General features: G+C 40.1%; 1 protein-coding gene across 2 annotated transcripts in view; it reads left to right on the top strand.

Annotated features, from left to right (window-relative positions):
- The window catches only part of ENPP2 (ectonucleotide pyrophosphatase/phosphodiesterase 2), a 62,567-nt gene that overhangs the window by 28,400 nt on the left and 11,439 nt on the right, over positions 1-22,728 (top strand). The window contains exons 12-23 of one of the 2 annotated variants that reach the window (XM_083359821.1): positions 6,483-6,591; positions 7,814-7,939; positions 8,534-8,565; positions 9,665-9,792; positions 10,709-10,796; positions 12,228-12,315; positions 15,560-15,732; positions 17,420-17,468; positions 17,954-18,037; positions 19,382-19,518; positions 20,695-20,830; positions 21,952-22,029. In XM_083359821.1, the coding sequence (XP_083215947.1) occupies positions 6,483-6,591; positions 7,814-7,939; positions 8,534-8,565; positions 9,665-9,792; positions 10,709-10,796; positions 12,228-12,315; positions 15,560-15,732; positions 17,420-17,468; positions 17,954-18,037; positions 19,382-19,518; positions 20,695-20,830; positions 21,952-22,029 (1,228 nt within the window). The remainder of the gene's footprint in view (positions 1-6,482; positions 6,592-7,813; positions 7,940-8,533; positions 8,566-9,664; positions 9,793-10,708; positions 10,797-12,227; positions 12,316-15,559; positions 15,733-17,419; positions 17,469-17,953; positions 18,038-19,381; positions 19,519-20,694; positions 20,831-21,951; positions 22,030-22,728) is intronic. The other variant, XM_083359822.1, reaches the window with a different exon arrangement.

The raw sequence follows: 22,728 nt of genomic DNA, 5'->3' as shown, positions 1-22,728 counted from the left end.
AAATAATATTGCTAAATTTAGAGCTGGAATTGGCTATAAACCTTGTTCTCATTGTTGTGGAAGAGTCCTCTTGCTGTGGAGGTCATCTCCACCCTTTTCAAGCGTCAGCCTTGGGGGTGGGGAAAGTAAATTCTCCTCCCAAGGTGCAGATTTGTGAAAACAAATTTTGGCTTTTGTAATTATTTTATTTGGCAGTGAAGTCCAGCTGCAATCTATCGAACCCTGCTTTGATTAGTCCCAAATTAGATTATTCCCTGCAATTGGTATCATAGTGACTGAAGGTCAGATGAGAATCAGAAGCAACATAACAGTTGCAATTATTTGTCTGGAGTTCAGAGATAAAAATACATATTTCCCCTCCCCACAATGAAATTTTCAGCTCTCAACTCATATAGCTGCTGTTTCCCTTGAGATAAAATGGAGAAGAGACATCTTCATCTCATATATCACAATAGGTTTGGCTTCAGGTTTCTTTATTAACCTTTAGAGAAGTTAGTTTTTCTGTGGAAATTGCACAGATGTTCTGATTTACATCTGGACAGGATTCTTTGAAAGAATATAAGGAACTGTAAATATATCAGGAAACTCTTAGAAGGAAGACTTAGAGAAAAAACCTCAGGTAGTCTAGGAGCAAAATGATATCACTAAATATAGAACTGGAATTGGCCATAGACCTCATCTTCACTGTTGCGAAAGAGTTCTCTTGTTGTGGAGATCATCTCCACCGTTTTCAAGCATCAATAATATTGGCATTTGACAATCAAAAACAATTCTTTCCTCTTTCCCAACCCTATTCCACCCATTTGTTTTGAGCTGGCAAAACGTTAAACATTTGGGTTTAATCTTAGATATTAAGATGCTTAATCAATAGAACTGGGAAACAAATTACAGAAGACTCCAACTCCCAGTTCCTTAAAATAATTATTTTCTTACCCATTTGGGTTCATGTTAATTAATTATGATCCCTAAATCTCTCCTGGTGTGAAAAATCCCTCACAGTGTGAAATCAAGCCAAAATAGCATATATATTAGGTTAAAGCTGTAATTGTGAAAGATTTTACAATTTTAATGTGTTTTTATATTTTTTATTACTTTAGGAAAGTTACTACTGTATAACTAAGCATGTTGTGAACTCATAATACAGTCATATCATAGTTACGATTATTGTTTTGACTGCATCCCTATAGAAGTATGGAGTGTGAATAGGCAGAGGAAAATATAAATAAGGCATTAAAGTCCACTACAGGTTAAACTTTAGAGTGATTCAGGTGTTAAGATGAAGAAATAGGGCAGCAACAACAAAACAGTTTTCCCCTGGAAAGGTTAGGCTGGTTAAAAGAGTTGTATTGCCAGCTGTATTACCATGTTACCAGAGAAGAAATGTTGTCATTCTTTCCAAAACAGTTAATGAGGTTTGGACTCCACAGGTCCACACTCTTCCTTTAGAAGATAATTTACAAATTCATTCCAAGAGGACCAATAAAGGGGAATATTTGTAGCTCAGGGTTGAAATGAAGGGTCCTTGGTGTTCCCTGAGAATGGTTGTTTTTTTGCAGGCGTTTCATTACCCAAACTAGAGTAGCACTGCTGCTCTTTCCTAATTTGAGTAATGAAACGTCTGGAAGAAAACAACCAAAGCATCAAGAATTCCCACCCTCCCCATTCCAAGAGGATTATGGAACTAACTTGGCTGCAGGTTAAAATTTGATTTTAATATACAATAATACTGACTTCTCAGCTGAGTCTTGCCCATGCTGATGGGAGTTAATGAAGTCCAGGGGTCTAGGCCAGGCTCCAGGTTGGCCAACTAAGTCAAAATATTGAATATGAGAGTTTCTTCTCCCTTCTGACTTTCCTAGTAATGATTTGTGGTTGTCGCCCCTTACTGAGATCAAGATTTGAAATTTGGTCTCTTCTGTTTATATTTAGTATTCCGCCCAATGTAGCACACTGTCTCACAATGAGAGCACTTTCTACATGGTAGGCTGACTCCAGTTGGCAAATGTATTTATTTGGGCAGTTTATCCCTCCCTTAATCCACAGGGATTCTAGGCAGTTTCCCTAGAGATGCTTCACTGCTAAACCGAAAGTGAAGGTTGATGATGTAAGGAACTTTTAGACACATTTTTGATCTGTCAGCTTGCAAGTTCAACCAGAGAATTGATTAACTAACAATCTGTTATGTGGGTAGTAAAATCACAATACGTTTTGTAGAGGCTGCATCCCAATAATGATAGCTAATGCACAAAGATTTTAGAATGGTCTTCCCTTTTTTTTTTAAAGTAACCTAACCAGTTGGATACGAGATGGGTGGCATAATAAATTTCCTAATAAATAAATAACACCAGAGCTATAGCGAGACAAACCAATTTAAGATATCCAATCATGGTTCTCTAGCCTCATATCTACTTTTTGTTTTTGCATTTTTAGCCCTGTCACTTGGATACTCCTCTGTCTGACAAACATTGCATGTTTAACCATGATATCTTGGTATTTAATGTCCTATTTTGAGACATTTTTTTGTTTCAAGTGCAAGTATTGGCCAGCTCTTTCAGTTCTGGAAGGCGAAACACTGGGTGCCATCATCCTCAGCTTGTATTGATCTCATTCTTCCAACGTAAAGCTAAGACTTGGCTGATTAATACAGATTTGGCTTTCTTCCTAGCTTTAATTTCTTAAGAAAGAGAAGCTCTCCCTTTTGTGAATGTCTTTATACCAATGCTGTTTACCATGATCAATGACTTGGGACAACATCCGTATGCTTAAGGACTGCTGGGCTGCTCTTCTAACATGCTACCCTGGAATGGGGGCTCTTGTTATTAAACCCATTTGATGGCATAAGTTAAAATTCTGGCTGCGCTTCTCTTGGAAAGAGTGAGTAAACTCTTGAGAATCCTCCCCCATCTGCTGCTGCTTTCATCAAGGCTGCACGAAGCTTGAACTCTTTTTCTTCTCTTCTTTATTTTTTACTCTCCTTTATTTTTATTTTTATTTTAAAAAGAAAACTGAAGCTGCTTTCTGGAAAGAGAGAGAGAGAGAGAGAGACAAATGGAACTGGATTAGCATTTCCCTTCCAGCTGCTTGTCCAAAAGCAAAGAAACAGCATGGCAGATGGTAATCTTCTTTTTTAAAAAAAAATCTTCCAAGAACATTGCTCTGTGATTGGAACAGCAAAGATGGAGAATGGCTGTGCAGATAGAAGCAAATCCCTGCCAATTCTCAACTTCCCTTCTCTTCGCTTCTTCCTTTCTCCATTTTTTTTAAAAAAATAAATAAGCTGCACTATCTTCCTGTATGTGATATCTTTCTCTGTTCGGGGAATCTGATCCTAAAAGTTGCCAAGAACTCTCATTGCAGCTGTCAATTGGAGTTGCATGCAAAGTCGCTTCTTTTTAAGATCGGTTTGAATAGCATCCAGCATCTCTGCACTGCTTGGGACTGCAGCTCTGTTCTTTTCAGATGATTTCTCCTCCTCCTCTCAATACATGGTTCATTCATATCTTCCCCTCCCCTAGTTTTTAAAGCCTTTCCTCACATGCCACAGCACGATAATCGTGGAAAGCATATAGCTAAAACCAATGGTATCCTATATCCTATGTAAGGATATCCTATAATACAGGAAGCAAATGTGAGGTGTGTTTGCTCAATGTTCCCCCCCACCCATTAAAGTTCAGTCTGGATGTCTTTTAAAAACTGGGCATGTCTCCAGCTGCATGGAGTTGATAATGACTAGGCATTTGACAGTATAAAAATATTATATGAACAATTTTAATTTATTCTCTCCAGCACAAGAGAGTTGGTATCTTACCGTTGTTCCAATAGTGAAGCATTGATCAGTTAGTACAATTTAAAACATAAGTATGTTGAGCATCCAGTAATAGCAATGGCTCCTACTACTGATGCTTGCTTTCTCTTGATAAACCTGAAAAGAGTATTGGCCCCCTAAGTAAAAAACAAAACAAATCAGACATCCTCTTCAGAGATGTTGTTTCCTGCAGACCCAAGACGATTATCACAAATAATTAAATTCTTCTTTTCAACCTTGACCTTGACATGATCATAGACCCAGTATAAATGGTTTGAACCAAGAGTTTTGGCATGCCGTGTCCTAGAGACGGGAAGTTTTTAACTATCTGATGTTGAGATGAGCTTTTTCTGAGTCCAAGCATCTCTCTCCGTCAGTACAGGAGAGTAGTTTTGGGCCACCTCTTACTCCATCTAAAAGGCCTAAAAGAAAAATCAGTCCTAAGAGGATTCAGAAAAGACGTGTTGCTCCTTCCAAGAGAAGACGAAAAGTACCTAGAATGGAACACTTGTCTGCGGAATCCCGTCGGATTAAAGTAAGTTTTCAAAACTGGTACATATCAACCACTGAGACTCTTAAACAACTTGATATTTTTTTTTTTGGTCCTCCCAACTTTGGGAGGAATGTCTTCCAAATCGAACTTTCAGTGCAGCCATCTTGAAAGGCAACAACCACAGATTGCCATCAAGCAGTTGGGTTCATTTTTTGTTTCTCTTTTCCTTCTTCCCCCTCTTCCTTGGGTAGCATTCTCTGTCTCTTGGTGTTATCTTTAGATCCTATTTTTTTAAAAAAAAATGTCACAGGATTCAGACGCAAAAATCCATTTAAACTGTTCGATCCACAGGTAGATAGTATTGGATTAGCCTGTAAAATCCTGCTTATTGTCACCCTTACAGTTAATTTTTTTCAGTCAAAATGAATTTTTTTGGAACTTATTATTTGGCTCTCTGGAAAGTTCTACCTGTCATACTTGCAAAGGGTTGAAGAAATTTTGCCAGGTTACTCCTGTTCACAACATGATTTGTCACTATTGGTTTCCTTTAGCAGGAGATATCAAATGAAGCCTCTTTCATAAGAATTGGTCTGTGGTCCTTTCTAATTCCTAATTTCATGACTGATAATTATATGGTATCAAATTTTTGCAATGCCAGATGATGCTTGGAGCTTTATGAATATTTTGAGGCAATGAATATCAGTAACTTCAAAGGAAATTTATCTGAGGCTGCTATCGTATCTATTGAACAATCACACTCAGTGAACAAGTTGAATGAAAATTTGGTTGTAAAAAGGAAGTCCTGTATCCACAAGATGCTTTCATTCTGTATATAGAATCAGTATAGGATATGGATATGGCTTAAACATAGACTGTAAGCATGAAAGGCTGACCATGTGGACCTATAGAAATGGATTCACGATGATGTTTGAGTGTTTCACAGTATGAAATGTCTCTTCAGACTTTTGTGATGAATTTGGACAATGGATGTAAATGGGGTGTGCTATCCTTTTTATCTTGGCAATACCATAATATTATCAAAGACAAATCTTGGGGCTTAAAACAAACAAATGAGAGCTACTCAAAACGCTCATTTGGGATTCAGGAATGTGCCCTGTAATGAATGTTCGAGTTCCCACATTGAAAGGGAAGAGAATGGGAAAAAAACCCTTTTTCTGTCTCCAGCAGCTCTTTTTCTTTCTTTCTTGCTCAACTTTGCTTAAAAAAATCATTCACTGAGTGAGGTCCATGAAACCTGCAGGATACAAGGATTCCCATCTTCTAGCTTGTTAAAATAAATGTACTGTTAGAAATTAAGGTTGGAAAAATATTATCCCAAGAACTTTATGAACTGAAGTGACCCATCTGTGTTAAAATTATCTTGGTTCCATGCTTGATTCTTTATTTTAGAAAATGGTTTCTAGAGATGAGCTTATGCTTTTAGGGATTAAAAAAGGGTTAAAGAGCCGTAGCTCACTACAACTTTTAATTTTTTTAAGTGAAACAGCATGTGTGTGACATTCTTTAATACCAACATCAGAAGACTATGGGTGCACATTATCATATAACTCTAAGCTTGTTAGAATGTCTTCAAGTTTGCTTAACTCTTTAAATGAACGATTTCTCATATTATGAGTCAGATTTCAGATGTACATTATAGGTTTTACGGAAAGTCTTAGTCTGTTCTTTATTTCAGATATTATTAGTATTGATCATGTTGTTTTAAATATAATAAGATACTCCAAATATCTAAGTGTTCTCATAATTCTCATAATAAGAATATAATAAACGAGAAATACCTGAAAGATAAAAAATATCAATCATTTCTAGACCTCAGTTACTCAGAGGGTTGAGTTAGAATATCTCTGAAAACAGTTGCCAAGGAATAATGTGAATGAAGTTATTGTTACCAATCTTTTCTTTTTTCCAAAAACTTCTGGTTAGTCATACAAGAACCGGACTATATTGATACTTGGTATAAAGCAGTGCTTCAGAGAGATTAATATAATATAATACAGTATAGTACAATTGATATAATTATAGCAGTTTATGTAAACATACATAATGGTATATATTCATCTGGTATCATCAGATGAAAACTGAGTGGGCTGATAGTGTTTACTTGTAATACAGTTTAAAAAAGATTAATTCTTCCTCTTTGTGTAAATATGTGTGCATATATAGATGTTAGGTCCACTAAGAGATATTGACAAGATCCTTGGGCAACTCATGGATGGACTAAAGCAGCTGAACTTACACCGATGTGCCAACATTATCTTCGTGGGTGATCATGGTAATTAAAAAAGTTTTCCTTGGTTTTTATGTAGAAAAGTCCCCATTTCTATTGGGAGGTATTTTGTTAATCTGTTAAAATGAGTGTCTGTGGAGATTCTCAGTCATCCAGGTCATGGTTTTCCCAAAAGTGTTGTTTCAAGAGGCAACTGGAGTTTCTTTGTTTTTCTTTGAAGACATTTGAGAAGCAAAACGTCTTTGAGGAAACTCAAAGAAAGTCCAGTTGCCTCTTGTAAAACCACCTTTGGGACTGTTAAACTGAGCTGTATTTGAAGTGAAAGTGCATTTAAAAACAGAAATTATGATGTGCCAGCACACGGTATGCATTCAGCTTAAGATGAGGTACAAAGTTTTTAAAACAGATTGATGGTGAACAGATTTCTGAACAGCTAATTCATAGTGCCATTTTGTGGTTTTTTTTAAAAAAATCAAAAGTAGTTTTAGCTGATTATAAACAGGTTTGATGATCTCATATAACTTTATTCTCTAATTCACATTTTTGACTGGCACAATGGCTAATTTGATAAGACTTCTTGGCTGCTGTTCAGAACTTCAGGCTTTAGAATCCTCTTCTTATTGCTACTAAGACTACATTTGTGGGAATATTTTAATCTTTATAACTTAGTGCATTAATGTTTTTTAATTGCTGAAATGGCATTTTTCAGAATCATTTAAATCTGTGGAAGTTATTTCTGAGTTAAACAACAAGCTTAGATTAATACATGTAGCCCCTGATTTCTTTTTTTTTAAAAAATTCCTCTGATTTCTCCCCATTTTTTTTTAAAAAAAATCATTATTATAAATTTGTAAAATCTAAAGCAGAGGTCCCCAACCTTTGGGGCACCAGGGACCAGTTCGGTGGAGAAAAGTTTTTCCACAGACCAGAGAGTGTGTGGTTTTGTGTGCTGCCTGCATCCCGCGGATGGGGCTTTGTTTGTTTGTGCGGACTGGTTGCTGGCATGCCGCGGCCCGGTACCAGTCCACAGACTGGGGGTTGGGAACCCCTGATCTAAAGGATGACACTCCTCTAACATGAAAGGAAGTATCTTTGGAGAACTCACAAGTTATTTTTGGTTGCATTAGTTGTAGACTGAAGAATCATGGACGCTCAAAAATCTTTTAAAGCTGAAAGAGATATAAAGATATCTCATTCTTCAATATCTGAATAGCAAATGTCTAAACGTACTTCTTTCAATAATGCAGTGGTGGTGCTTATTCTGTAGGAATGGAAGATGTTACTTGCGAAAGAACCGAATATTTGAACAACTATCTGTCTAACGTGGATGACATAACATTGATACCAGGAACTTTAGGGCGTATTCGTGCCAAAGCTAACAGTAATGTTAAATGTAAGTTTTCCTTTCTACATTCACCCTGCCACTTGAAATGTGTCCATTTTCTTCTGCGCTGTCTCTGACCTTGGCTTCCAACAGATACGATGGCAGGGAATATATTTATAAAGGTTCTTCCACCTTCAGAGAGACAGAGATATTGTTCAGAAAAGGCAATTGCTTTTTTTGATAGATACGTTTGGTAAATTTACCTAATGGATAAGACTAATTGTTAAATAGAACCAGATATTTGAAAAAAACAACACTTGAGATCTAAATGTTTTTGCCTCACAATGAACTGAGAATTGTCAGCAAAGAGAAATTAGATGGTGCATTTCTGCAAATGTTTGCAAAACAATTTGTGCGGGTTCTAGAGTGGGCCAAGCTTGCTCTAGCAGATCTTCATCTTAAGATCTGAGCTTCACTTTTTTAGTAGCAGTGAATCTTCTGTCGGGAAAACTATAGCCAAACCTATAGTTTAGTTTAATGCATATGAATTATGCATTACATTCCTAATTACATATGAACATTTGCGTGTTGAAAACTCAACTAATGGCTCAATTTTGACTTTTCTTTCTCATTCTGTTTGAAATCTCCCCATCCACGTAACAGTTGACCCCAAAGCCATTGTGGCCAATCTCACAGTAAGTATCTCCTTAGTACTCTCCCTTCTTAGAGCACTTTAAAAAAAAGATAGCTGTGTATAGTTGGATTTATTAACTTTGATGTTGCTTTAAGTGAAGAGTCAGTGTTCTCAGAGGAATCCTCATAAGTGTAGTTTCCACAGAGAAAGTTGTATGATGGTTATGGTGATTCTTGTCATGTTTTATAGAATGGGGCTGTACCACTGCAGAACATCTGCAGAACATTAGCAGTTTAATTCCCAACTTTTTCACTCAAGAAAGGGAAACTAAGTTAAAATGATGGGTAAAAGCCATTTTGGAGTTGCTTTCAGACAGAGGAGAATCTGATGCTAGGATACAAAATGGATCAATGGTCCATTTGGTCTTTATCAGACCTGGGCATTTTATGGCCCTTGGGCCACATCTGGCCCTTTGCCTCTCCTTGTCCGGCCCGCATGAGGTCATTCAGAAATTAGAAATCGCATGTAAATAAGTGTATGCCATGTACTCAATACAAGTGCATTGCTTTTATTTTGAATGTGACTGCTATTTTTAAAAAAATATGTGCATGCATGCTTGCATGCCTACACACCTTCATAGCCCTATTGGTGGGGCCGTCCACAATAGTCCTAGTTTCTCAACGTGGGGAAATTAATTGCCTACCCTTGGTCTTGACTGATTGATGGGCTGCCAAATCAATGTCAGCATGACCACATAGATTTTCTCCAGATTGTTGTTGTTGTTAGTTGCGAAGTCGTGTCCGACCCATCGCGACCCTATGGACAACGTTCCTCCAGGCCTTCCTGTCCTCTACCATCTTCTGGAGTCCATTTAAGCTCACGCCTACTGCTTCAGTGACTCCATCCAGCCACCTCATTCTCTGTCGTCCCCTTCTTCTAGTGCCCTCAATCTTTCCCAGCATTAGGTTCTTCTCCAGTGAGTCCTTCCTTCTCATTAGGTGGCCAAAGTATTTTCTCCTGATTACAATCTCATAATTAGTCTTACAATGTCTACAAAATGAGGATTGTTCATCCTCACCAAACAATGATTATTTCAGTTAGCCGATAGGTTGGCCAATGTCTTCCATAGCCCCTTTCTGAACCTACCTCCTTTGTTTCAGTGCAAGAAGCCAGACCAGCATTTCAAACCTTACTTGAAGCAACATCTTCCCAAGCGTTTACATTATGCAAATAACCGAAGAATTGAGGATATTCATTTGTTGGTGGAAAGAAGATGGCATGTGGCCAAGTAAATAAATATGAATTTTCTTATATTTTTCACTTGCTGTAGATCTCCCATTTAACCAAATATGACATTTGCAAACTCTTTTAACTGATTAATTCAGTGTGATTTGGGGCCAACATTAAGAAATCAGTTGTGATATGACACTTTGGAACCCCATCTATATGGAATTTTAAAAATATATTTTAGTAAGTCTCTGGCTCAAAAATGTAGTAAGAGCAACATGGATTCCTTATTTCACAGTGTCTTCTGAGTTAAACAACTATAACATTCTAACATAATTTAGGTGACCAGACTTCCTACTATTCAAAGTGTCTTTATTTTACAAAAGCAATTTTAGGTAGTAAACAATAGCCACTAGCCAACCTGGAGGCCAGATTTAGCCTGTAAAACAGGGTTTCCCAGCCATTGAAAGCTCAGTAGGTTTAAGTCAAAATGTACTAAAAATTGTTCTTATTTTTAAAGAAAAAGCTTAACATTGTTTTTAGAATTTCTATGAGAATTTTTTTCTCTAATGCATCTTCTATATAATGCTCCTATGATATGCTTATCAAATGCACTAATCTTATGATGGAAGTTGATGGTAGCACATATGTGCCATCAAAACTATGTGAAACATGTATGATGATGCAATGGTATTACATAATTTATATACTTTCCAGCTGTTGAGATGCAGCTACATAGAGGCATGATTTGTACAATGGTATTACTGTGTGGTTTGTTATTTTTGTGTCATTGTGGCTTGCTGAGAATACTGCTATCCTCAACCACCATTTGAGAAAGAAAACAAAAGTTGCCTGTTTCTTTAGAGATATGTAGATCAGCAAATCCACAATATTTTCTGCAATCCACTGGAAGTAGAACCTTAATGTTTGTAGAAATTAACTGCTGGTATATTCAAGAATCTTCTTACTGTTTTTAGGAGGCCTGGAGATGTGTTTAAGAAAATAACTGGGAAATGCTATTTTCACGGAGATCATGGCTATGACAATAAGATCAACAGTATGCAGGTAGAGGCAATAAACTGCTTGTAGTAGTAGATGGTAATCAGTAAGTAGCATTGTTGGTATATATATCTTACAGTAACTTATCAATGTATATTTTAATTTTAAGCCACGTTTCTTTAATCTTCTTACTGCGGTGTGCAGTGAGAAAATATTTAAAGATTCATTGCAGCTTATTTGATTCATCTTTGGATATACCAGGTGGTTTATACCAGTGGTCCCTAACCTTTGCAACTTGGCGGCCTGGGTTTGGGTGGGGGGAGAGGGGAACCGGGCCGTGAGAGCAGCGGGCCTGTGCGTGCCCACACACATGCACGCACGCACAGCTCCCCTCACGCAAGAGAGAAGAGCAGCCTTTGAGGCACGGTCTCGGCTCCTTCAGGCTTCTCTGCGCCGAAAGCGTTTGCAAAGTGATGGAAGGCCAGAAGCAGCGCGGGATCGCTCCCCCAAAGCCTTTCGTCCATTTGATTTTGGCGTGGAGAAGAGAACCCTTTAGGGGCGTGATCTCATGCTCCTTCAGACTCACCAAAGCTGCCTGACGCTCCAAAAGCAGATCCTGCACAGGCAGCCTCCATGGATCAGCAAAGCTGAGCAGGCTGTGCTTGTCTCACTCAGCCTCTGTTCTCAGCGCTCCGCTTTTGGAGCATCGGGAGCAGGCGGCTTGGCAGTGCAGCTCCTCTCCCACAAGAGAGAAGCCCTTGGGGTGCCACTCGCGCAAATGGGGCTCCAAGCACCGGCCCTACCACTCTCGCAAATGGGGCTGCGTGCATGCATGTGTGCACCCTGGCCCGCCCTCAGGCAGCCTGGTTGCAAATAGGCCATGATCCAGGGCCCACAGGTTGGGGACCCCTGCTTTGCACTGAAATATTTTAGGATGAAACCAGAATAAAAGATCAAACAGGAAGGAAAAAAAACCCTCAGAACAAAGCAAAATACCAAGATCAAAAGCAAGACCACAACAGAAAATAATTATTTGTAGGTCAAGGTTGAACCATAGAGTTCTTGGTCCTCTCTTAGCTTGGTTGTTTTCTTCAAGATGTTTCATTACCAAACTAGGTAACATCATCAGTGCACCTATGGTGTTGCCTTGTTTGTAGTGGAACAGCTGCAAGCAAACAACCAAGCTCAGAGAGCAACAAGGACCCCACAGGAAGAGCACAATTTATATTTCAAAAGAACTAAAATAAATTCTGTTTGCTGTCTTGGCACAAAATTGGGAACAGTGAGGTGCTTTAGCTAATCTTATGAAAAGAGAGCCAAAAAGCATGTTTTGGATATATAAAAAGAGCTGTTCAGGGTGGCTGTTTTTAACATAAGAAAAGAAAAGACCTAATGCCTGATGGTTCTTTACTTTATTTTTGAGCTTTATTTTATTTCAGTAACAGAAAAGCTCACATAGCAGCTGACAGCATTAATATTACTGTCTTTCTCTCTTAGACAGTCTTTCTAGGCTATGGGCCTTCATTTAAATACAAGACAAAAGTACCTCCATTTGAGAATATTGAACTCTACAACCTTATGTGTGGTAAGTAGTTTTGCTTTTTTCTTTTTTCTTTTTTAAAGTGCATTTGAAAAGGAAATGAATAGTCTATTTCAGACATGTCAAACACAAGGCCCGGGGCCGGATCCAGCCCGCAAAGTGGTTTCATGTGGCCCGCGAAGCCATCCTGGAAACAGTGAGGGAACGGCACCCATTGCCTTGGCCCTGGCCCAGAGACCCTCCTTCTGCCAGAGACCCTCAGATCTGTCCCACTCCTGCCCAGGCCCCCATAGGCACCCTTGATGCAAACAATGTAGAGCTGGCCACGCCCACCCAGTAGGCCATATGCACTCTAGCCACGCCCACCCGGTAGGCCACGCCCACCCTGGCCATACCCACCTGGCCCCTTGAGGGCAACTACAATGCTGATGCGGCCCTCAATGAAATTGAGTTTGACACCCCTGGTCTATTTATTTATTTATTTATAATTGAATTTCTATACCGCCCTTCTCCCGAAGGACTCAGGGCGGTGTACAGGGCAATAAAAGCTTTACATACAAAAGTTAAAATGAAATTAAATTAATTAAGCCCTAACAATAAATAATTAAAAATACCCCAAACCCTTAAACGAGGCCGGCCTGTTCAAATAAATAGGTTTTCAGATCCTGGCGGAAAGAGCGAAGGTCGGGATCCATCCGGAGGTCAACCGGTAATTGATTCCAAAGGGCTGGCGCGCCCACAGAGAATGCTCTCCCCCTGGGGGCCGCAAGCTAACACTCTCTGGCCGACGGCACCCTGACGAGGCCCTCTCTGTGGGAGCGCACAGGACGAAGGGAAGATGACGCCGGCAGCAGGTGATCCCGTAAATAGTCCGGACCCATGCCATTTAGGGCTTTATAGGTAATCACCAGTACCTTGAATCTCACCCAGAGGGCAACTGGAAGCCAATGCAGCTCGCGGAGAAGAGGTGTTACATGGGAGTACCGGGAGACCCCCATCACAACTCGCGCGGCCGCATTCTGCACCAGCTGAAGCCTCCGAGTGGTCCTCAAGGGCAGCCCCATGTACAGAGCATTGCAGTAGTCTATATGAGAGGTCACAAATGCATGAGTGACTGTACGCAAGGCATCCCGGTCCAGATAGGGTTGCAACTGGAGCACCAGGCGAACCTGGGCAAAAGCCCCCCTGGTCACAGCTCCTACATGGTCTTCCAAACTGAGCTGTGAGTCCAGGAGGACACCCAAGTTGCGAGCCCTATCTACGGGGGGTAACACCTCACCCCCCCATGGTTAAAGATGGAATAAACTGAATTTCCCGAGATGCCGAAACGCACAACCACTCGGTCTTATCGGGATTGAGCCGAAGCCTGTTCCTCCCCATCCAGACCCAAACCGCCTCTAGGCAACGGGACATTTGATCTCTTTTCTAAGCTTTCATTTCGGCTAGGATCTTATGATTCACGTGTTTTGCTTCCTTAGCAAGCTATCTAATTATCTAATAGAAGGATGAAACCCTAAATTTATTTTCTGCGTGTGTAATCTTTGTTTAGTGATCATAATTATGAACGGCAATTCAGTTGTTAAGTGAAGCAATCGCTAAGTAAAATTGACTCTGCTGATGATCTTACTAGTAGACCATCCTACTACTTCAAAGAGCTGCCCTGTACCAGAAAGACTTATTGCACCAAGTCATTTACATAAAATTTAAATTCTGCGCAAGGATTCAGATTTGAGTTGTGTCGGGGTGGGGTGGGGTGGGGAAGATTGCCTATCCTCCCCTCATATTCTTGTATTAGTGTTTACACATACATGAAATTCTCCACTCATAATTACAGTATATATAACATGTATTGAGCATTTTAGTAGGCTTTATATACTCTTTACAGTATTTCAAATCAACTTCATGATGTTTGGATGGAGATGGTACATGATCTGGGGATGGAGGGAGGGAGGAAAGGATGGATGGATGATTTCTGTTTCTCGCTGAGTGAAGTCCTTAAGGAATAGGCGAATAGGTATATCTTCATAGGACTTAACAGTAAGCAAGTCTTTCATTTCTAAAAATCTTTCATTTTAGAAATATACTCTTTAAGAGTCTTCCGTGTTCTCCAGAAATGTTACTAGCATCATGGTCAAATGTTGCATCATCAACATCATTATGTGGAGGTTAGCAGGATGGCCAGTAACAAGACAAGATTCCAAGCAGGGCCTCTATGACTAGAGTCTGTCAATTCTCACAGGCTGAGTTCATATATAGCACATTCTGACTTCTTCAGACATGGTTTGTTTAAATAAAACTATTCACATGTTGCAGTAAGGCATTAGTTTTTTAAATAAATCATAGAGTTTAGGTTCTTACAGGGGAACATGAAGACCTATTATACTGTAAAGGTAAGGTAAAGGTAAAGGTTCCCCTGCACATGCGTGCTAGTCGTTTCCGACTCTAGGGGCCGGTGTTCATCTCCGTTTCAAAGCCGAAGAGCCAGCGCTTGTCCGAGGACGACTCCATGGTCATGTGGCCGGCATGACTAGACGCCAAAGGCGCACGGAACGCTGTTACCTTCCCACCGTAGTGGTCCCTATTTTTCTACTTGCATTTTTACGTGCTTTCGAACTGCTAGGTTGGCAGAAGCTGGGACGAGTAACAGGAGCTCACTCTGTTACGCGGCACTCAGGATTCAAACTGCCGACCTTCTGATCGACAAGCCCAGCGTCCTAACCCACTGAGCCACCACATCCCTATTATACTGTATTATTCCAATATTTAGTAATATAAATAAGTGTGAACCTGAATCCAGTACTCTAGGCCTGGTTTAGCTGCCATGTCATGAAGGAAATTTTTCTGCCTTCCAGCTAGAAAATAACTCTAGTAAAGTTTCTTAGCCACTGTCTAAAGGAAATCAGTGAGCGGCATGGTGGCCTAGTGGTAAAAATGCTCTCCTCCCACTAGCTGGTGGCAAATGTTTCTCTCCTAGGGCACAAAGAGAAAATATCTGCTGCAAACTCCAGGTAGGCATCAGGACGGGTATCTGGTCAGTAAATGCTCACTTCCATCCAGTCGCCCCTAATTCTACCCTGAATTAAGGGATTACAAGGTCGGAAAAAAGGGATTCTAAAGGAAATCAGTGTACACTTACCTATGCAGTTCAGAAGAGAAACTGCCTGCCTCTGTCATGTCGTTATTGTAATTCCAGTTTAGAGTTTTGGAAATGCAGCAGTGAATTCAGGACCTGATTCAAACCTTAGTTGATTACAACCATATGCCCATGCTATTTTTAATCCCCTTCCAGATCTCCTTGGTTTGAAGCCTGCTCCCAATAATGGGACACACGGAAGCTTAAATCATCTCCTCCGGAGCAGTATCTACAGGCCCGTCATGCCTGACGAAATAGCCAGGCCACTCCATCCAGTAGCTACAACACCTTCATCTGACTACGATCTGGGATGCAGTTGTGATGATAAGGTAAACTCATGACATTCGGTGGAACTGGGAAACTCAGAAGGTGACTGCTTCTAAATCGGCTAGAAAGAAGTGAATTATATCTGTCTAGAGCAGTGTTTCTCAACCTTAGCAACTTTTAAGACATCTGGACAGCAACTCCCAGAATTGGAGGGGGGGGGGGAAATCCATCTTTCCTTGTGGAAAGAAAGAATTAAGCACCATTTAAAAACAATACCAAATCCAAAACTGGCTGCTGAATGAATGTTTCTTAAGAACTCATTATCATTGATTATATGGTCAATATATTCTCATCCCTGCAGATATTTCATTATCAAATTGAGTAACATCATCAGTGCTAGAAGGGAGTGGGGTTTGCTATCTTTTCATATATAAGTGGCTTGCTCTGTTAATCTTGGTGGAGTGTTCTAGGTCAGGGGTCTTCAAATGTGGCCCTTTTATGACTTGTGGACTTCAACTCCCAGAATTCCTCAGCCAGGCATGCCTGGCTGAGGAATTCTGGGAGTTGAAGTCCACAAGTCATAAAAGGGCCACGTTTGAAGACCCCTGTTCTAGGTGATTCCTTGATTAGGCTTTTGTTTACTGTTAACTTGTTTGAGTTGGTAGTTCCTTGATTGAGATATTGTTTATTTCTTGATTGTTGGTTTGGTATTAATCCTAGCATTAATCTCTACTTATCTGGGTGCTGATTGCTTGTAGGGAGGTGTTTTGGTCTTTTTTATTCTTTTTTTGGTTTTTTTATTGTCTCTTTTGAAGGGCATGTAGATATTGATCTCTGCCTAGGGGTGCATGGGCTGAATGAGTGAACAGAGTCTGTCTGTGCTGTGCAGTAAGCTACAGTGAAAATAAATAGATGTTTGTATTCCCAAGGTAAGTGAGGTAGCCGGTCTAAGTGTCAGCATTCATCATATGATGTCACCATGCTGTGTATTTCCACCTGCCAATTCTGGCATAAGCTATATTAAATGATATACTTATTTGAGCGGGGTGCTCCGCGATTAAGGATGCTGAGCTTGTCAGCTGGAAAGCTGACAGCTTGGGTTTGAGACCCGAGCTGCGCACAATGGGGTGAGCTCCCCATTCCTTGTTCCAGCTCCTGCCCACCTAGCAGTTCAGAAGTATGCAAATGTGAGTAGATAAACAGGTACCACTTTGATGGGAAAATAACAGCATTCCATATGCTCTGAGCCTATAGCTATGCTGGCCACATGACCATGGGAAATGTCTTTGGACAACACTGGCTTCCTTGGGGAAGAGACAGAGATGAGTACCATGCCCTAGAGACAGACATGACTGGCAAGGAAACCTTTATCTTTACTTACCTGAGCTTATATAGTTGGATTTATTTATTTATTTATTTATTCTATTTCTATAGCCGGCCATCTCAACAAGTGACCGTGGGTGGAGAATACTGGTAAACTTTCTCCAAACCCATTGAACCCAAACTTCCTTGGAGAGGTTGTGTGAAATAGCTTGAAACCCACTCTTGAGTACAGGGACCAAGTGATCCTGAAAACCCATTTTGATCTGGCTGATTGCAGAAGTTACGCATTAACTGGTAGAGCTTGTTATGAAAAGTTAGGAAAAGTTAGTAGTAACTCTTCTAGTAAGACCAGATTGGCTTTATAGAGAAATGATCAGAGATAGAAATAAGATAATCTTTTCTTGTGTGTGTTTTTGTTTCAAATAGAATAGGTTGGATGAACTGAGTCGCCGTCCTTATAGCAAAGGAACAGAAGGTAAGGATTCAATGGAAAGTCCAATAAAAAACTGATTATTGCCAATCATCTTACTGGTGTGTGGGCCTCTCTCTATAATTGTGCATTCTAAATCATAATAATATCAATCTGATTTTTTTTTTAAAAAAATTGTGCATTCCATTGGTATGATGAGGTTTTAACAGATTCGGTAGCTAACCTTTGATATACGTAACTGCAAAAGCAATTTGATGGTTTTCCACAACGTATGCAAATAACATTTAAATCAGTGAATTGCTTTTGCAAGTTAATTCAATAATAAACTAACTCCTCTTTTCAACCAGCTGTTCTAACTGTACTTACCTAGACATGATGTCTGTGAGCTCTTTTTCACTCTGTCTTCCCATCTCTTGTTGAATTAGCTCAAATTCCACTTGGTGCAAATTCAGTGAGAGATCCACTATGCAGTCTTTATATTAAAGCTGGGCCTAAATTAAGATGTTATAATTTAAGATATTATTCAACAGCGAGAACCTACACAGGAGGAGAAGGATTTTATACCAACGACCCTGAGAATGTATTACCTGAGGATGGATGCATCCCGCCACCAGGTAATCTTACTTGACTTGGCTTCTTTTTACCTAATACAATATCTTAAATTATCTCTTGCTTCGTTAATCTAAAGACTGCCTAGTTGATCTTTCTTTTATTTTCCATTTACCAAGGATCCTGTATCCCATTCTGAAGAAAAGCAGGTTTGGATTGTCCGGGTTCAAAAATGTGGAAATAGAAAATGTGCTTGGTTCTTCTTCCCAACACGTTTTGGTGGATTGTGTCAGCAGTTCTGGGTGTGATAAGACCTATTACTATCAGTCAATAAGAACCAAGAACAACGTGTGGAGTTACTTCTGAGTAGTTTCTTTATATTGTTGTTCACCTACAGACAGAATCTTGACCGACTAAAGCAACTATTTGCATAACTATCTGCTAGATTCTAAAAACTGCTAGAGAGAGACCTAGCCCTCTTCTTGCCTATCGGACATTCAAGGTCCATGCCTCTTTGACCTTTGGGAGTCAGCCCCTCCCTCCTCAATCTCCAAACTATGTTCCACCACAATTTCACATGTTTGCAGACTATAACCTCATGGGTAGCTCAAACACCAATTTCTTTGGTCTCCCCCTTTTTGTATTTTTGCATTGACTGATTCCATTTTATTTATATACCAGTGTTATCCACATGTATTCATGGCAGTTAACATTAATTAAAAAGTCAAACAGAGCAATACTATGCTTGATGGTATTCCCTGACAAAAGAATTCTTGGAAACTTTAATGTTTGCATGATAGCTTTTAAATGTTCAGTTCATAAAAGTCGCCTCTATATAAATGTTAGATACACTTTTTCCCCTTATGGTCAGCATCCCTGCTTCTGTCATTTCCTTAATGTTGATAATGTTATATAGATTTGGATACAAGTTATTTTTTATATTCTGTCACTAGGGGTTGACTAATTCTTCCTCATATTTTATAGACAAATGGTTACAGATCTCAACTGCAGAAGACTAGACAGCCACTAGGTGGAACCAAAGAGACTCTTCGCATCTCTTTGTCACCATCTAGTGGTTATGTAAATTTTGGCTGCACACAATATTCCTTACTCTAGTAATGAATCTGCACTTGCTGTTGAATAACATAAAAAATTTTAATTTTAATTTTAAAGGTAATTTAGTGAAAGTATGTTATCGGGCAGATTTAGACTAAAGACTTTCCCACTTATTCTTATCTTCTGTATCAGTTCTCCATATTATTGCATTAAATCTTCTTTGTGGTACAATATGGCTGTGTGCAGGGAAAAAACACACAGGCCGGTTTTTATTGTAGAGCTTTGTAAAATGGCTTTGATAAAATTGTGTATTGAAACTTCATTGTTCCTCTCCTGTTATCTTTCATTTACAGAGAAGCATCTCCTTTATGGCCGCCCAGCAGTTCTTTTTCGTACAAAGTATAGTCTCTTGCATCATCATGACTTTGAAAGTGGCTACAGTGAAACATTTCAGATGCCTCTCTGGACAACTTACACTATTTCAAAACAGGTCAGTAAGGTTGCCTGTTCTCCGTTTCAGTGCAGGGGTGGGGAGAGGAGGTGTTGGTAGCATCCTCAGCTTATCCAGCCTCTGTTCAGCACAGTCATCTTTCATTGTATGTATTTTGCAACATGTACATTTGAGATATGAGGAAGAGAGTTGAACCAATAATTGTTAAGATGATAGACTAGGACTGGGGAGACCCTGGTCCAAGTCCATCTTGAGCCACAGAAGCTCACTAGGTTGCTTGGAAGCAATCACTCTGTTTCACAAGGGGATTACTTTTGAGAAAAAATGGAGCAGGGAGTGCTAATTATGCTGCCTTGAACTCCTGGAAGGTAAAATATACATACGTGCGTGTATGATGAGAGCAAAGAAGCTTGAAATAGCTGTATCAGTTTCCCTTTAATTCTTTGTCAGCAATCCAAATTTATTATATATAGAATAAGAATAAGGCATAACATAATAGTGCAGTGTAAATAATGGTGGAATCATGGACGGATGGTCAAAGTCTGCCTAATTTACAGGCAGAAAAACAGAATTTAGTTACGTTCAGAAAACTCTATCATGCTGATCAGAGAGTAACATGAGTACATAGAAGAGATCAGGATTTCCTTGCTATTTTGTCAGGTAAGTAGTTATAAGATGAGTTTGTAATTCCTTATAGAAGGTGCAATATAACAGGATATGAGCCGTGGTTTCAATGGCCCCTTCACCATAGGTAGTCCTTGTTTATCAACTGTCTTGTTTAGTGACCATTCAGAGTTACAATGATTGGGAAAAAAATACCCCAGCTTTTCAACCAATCCTCACACTTCACAACTGTCACATCTTGCAGTCATGCAATCACCATTTGTGACCTTCAACAAATCTGCTTCCAACAAGCAGGTTTAATCTAGAATGTGGAAGTAAAATCGCAAGGTGTAGTCATGAGATTTCTCTTAACTACTGCAGTGATTCACCTAATGATGTAAGCAGAAGAGAGGTTGTAAGTCTGATGTAGTCTGGTTGGTCACATGATTTTTTTACGTCGTGACCACTGTGCTTAGTGACGGACTTCCCAGTCCCAACTGTGGTTGTTTAGGAAAGACTACCTGTATATAATACAAGTATATACAATATGAATACCAAAAAATACATTTGTTTCCAATGTCATATGTCTATCTTCTTCTTCTTTTGATGCAGGTAGAGACATCTGGTATGCCAGACCAGGTGATCAGTTGTGTAAGACCTGATTTGCGCATTTCTCCAAGCAATAGTCAGAGTTGTACTGCATACAGAGTGGATAGACAAATGTCTTACGGATTCCTTTTTCCTCCCCGTAAGCGGATGTGGGACACCTGTCCATTTTTATATTTCTAGGGTTGGCATAAAAATCAAGATAAAGATAAATATCAAATCGGGAGCCAAGCAGCCAGCTCAGAGGATGAACCTCTGCCTAAATCTACAACCTGAGCTATGAAGAATATTCTCTACAATATCTAAAAGTCAAGCTGCCAGTGCAAAATAGATGTTGAACTGGTTGCACTGGTTTTGAGACTTGGAGAGGAATTCCGCTAATCCCATGCAAGGAAGTGGCTTCAGACCTGATGGTTTCTTCGCATGCTGACAACCTCTTATCAAAGATGAATAGGGGTCTGGAGGCTAAACCATATGATGATGAACGATTGAGGGAACTAAGTAGGTCCAGTCTACCAAAGAGAAGGACTAAAGGTCATATGATAGCAGTGTTCTAATACTTGAGAGGCTGTCACAGAGAAGAGGGGTCTGTGTGTCAGCCTGTTCTTCAAAGCACCAAAGGGCAGGACTAGAGGTAATGGGTGGAAACTAATCAAAGAGAGAAGCAACCTAGAACTAAAGAGAAATGTCCTGATAATGAGAACAAGCCAGAAGTTGTGGGTGCTCCATCACTGGAGGTTTTCAGGAAGAGACTGGTCAGCCATTTGTCCAGAATGGTCTAAGGCAGGGGTGTCAAACTGCCGGCCCGCGGGCTGGACACGTCATCCGGAACCCACGCCTACCCCATTGCCGGCAATGGCAAAACCGTCCCGATACGTTGCGCGACGTCACGTGACGTCGCGAGTTTAACATGTCTGGTCTAAGGTCTCCTGTTTGAGCAGGAGACTAGACTAGAAGACCTCCGAGGTCCCTCCCAACCCCATTATTCTATGTTCTTCTAAGAATGTGATCTGCACCAGCTCTTGGTTACTATCTAGAACTAACCTTTACATCAGGGGTCTTCAAACCTGGCCCTTTTATGACTCGTGGACTTCAACTCCCAGAATTCCTCAGCCAGCCGGCTGAGAAATTCTGGGAGTTGAAGTCCACGAGTCATAAAAGGGCCAGATTTGAAGACCGCTGCTTTACATGAACCCTGAAGTTTACCAGTATAATTAATTCTGGCATGCCATAAAAACATCTTATTTTATTTTTAATTTTCAGAACTCAGTTCCTCGGTAGAAACAAAATATGATGCTTTCCTGATAACGAATGTCATTCCCATGTATCCTGCTTTCAAAAGTAAGCTCATGGTTTTTGAATCTTGGCGTCTTTGAGGTAGAAGGGTGCACAAATGTTGAGAAATAAATAAAATAGTTTTACAATTTGCTTTGGAGAAGCCAAGCACTTGCTTTACACCTTGCTGAGATTTGAATTAGGTGATTTTCAAGCAACAATGGATTCACAGAATGGGGCAGTCATCCAAATAGCTACTTCTATTAGAATATTTTAAAAGGCTGAGTGGGGAGAAATTTGGAAGGAGGGCTTTTTAGCTTGATCATGGTTTTCCGCGGAGCTCCGGGAGATGAAGCGTCGGAAACGGGACCTAGAGAGCTGTTGGAGGTCGAGCCGATCCGAACCCGACCGGTTGCGGTTAAGAACCTATATTAGGTCTTATCTCGCAGCGATGAGGGTGGCGAGGTGTAACTACTTCTCTACCCTCATCGCGTCCGCAGATAATCGCCCGGCCGCCCTGTTTAGGGTGACTCGCTCACTTCTTAATCAGGAGGTGAGGGAGGATCCCTTGCAGGGTCGTGCCGAGGAATTTAGTCAACATCTGTCGGATAAAATCGCTCGGATTCGGACCGGTTTGGACTCCAACTGGGCAGAGTCTGGCGATCAGGACACGAGCGGTCTTGTCAATGTTACCTGGGAAGAGTTTGATTCTGTGACCCCTGATGAAGTGGACAGGATTATGGGGAGGCTGAGCTCCTCCACATG

This window comes from Vipera ursinii, assembly GCF_947247035.1.
Source record: "Vipera ursinii genome assembly, chromosome: 3".
NCBI lineage: Eukaryota > Metazoa > Chordata > Lepidosauria > Squamata > Viperidae > Vipera > Vipera ursinii.
Note: the sequence above shows the minus strand (reverse complement) of the source record. Positions and strands in the feature narration are given on the sequence as shown.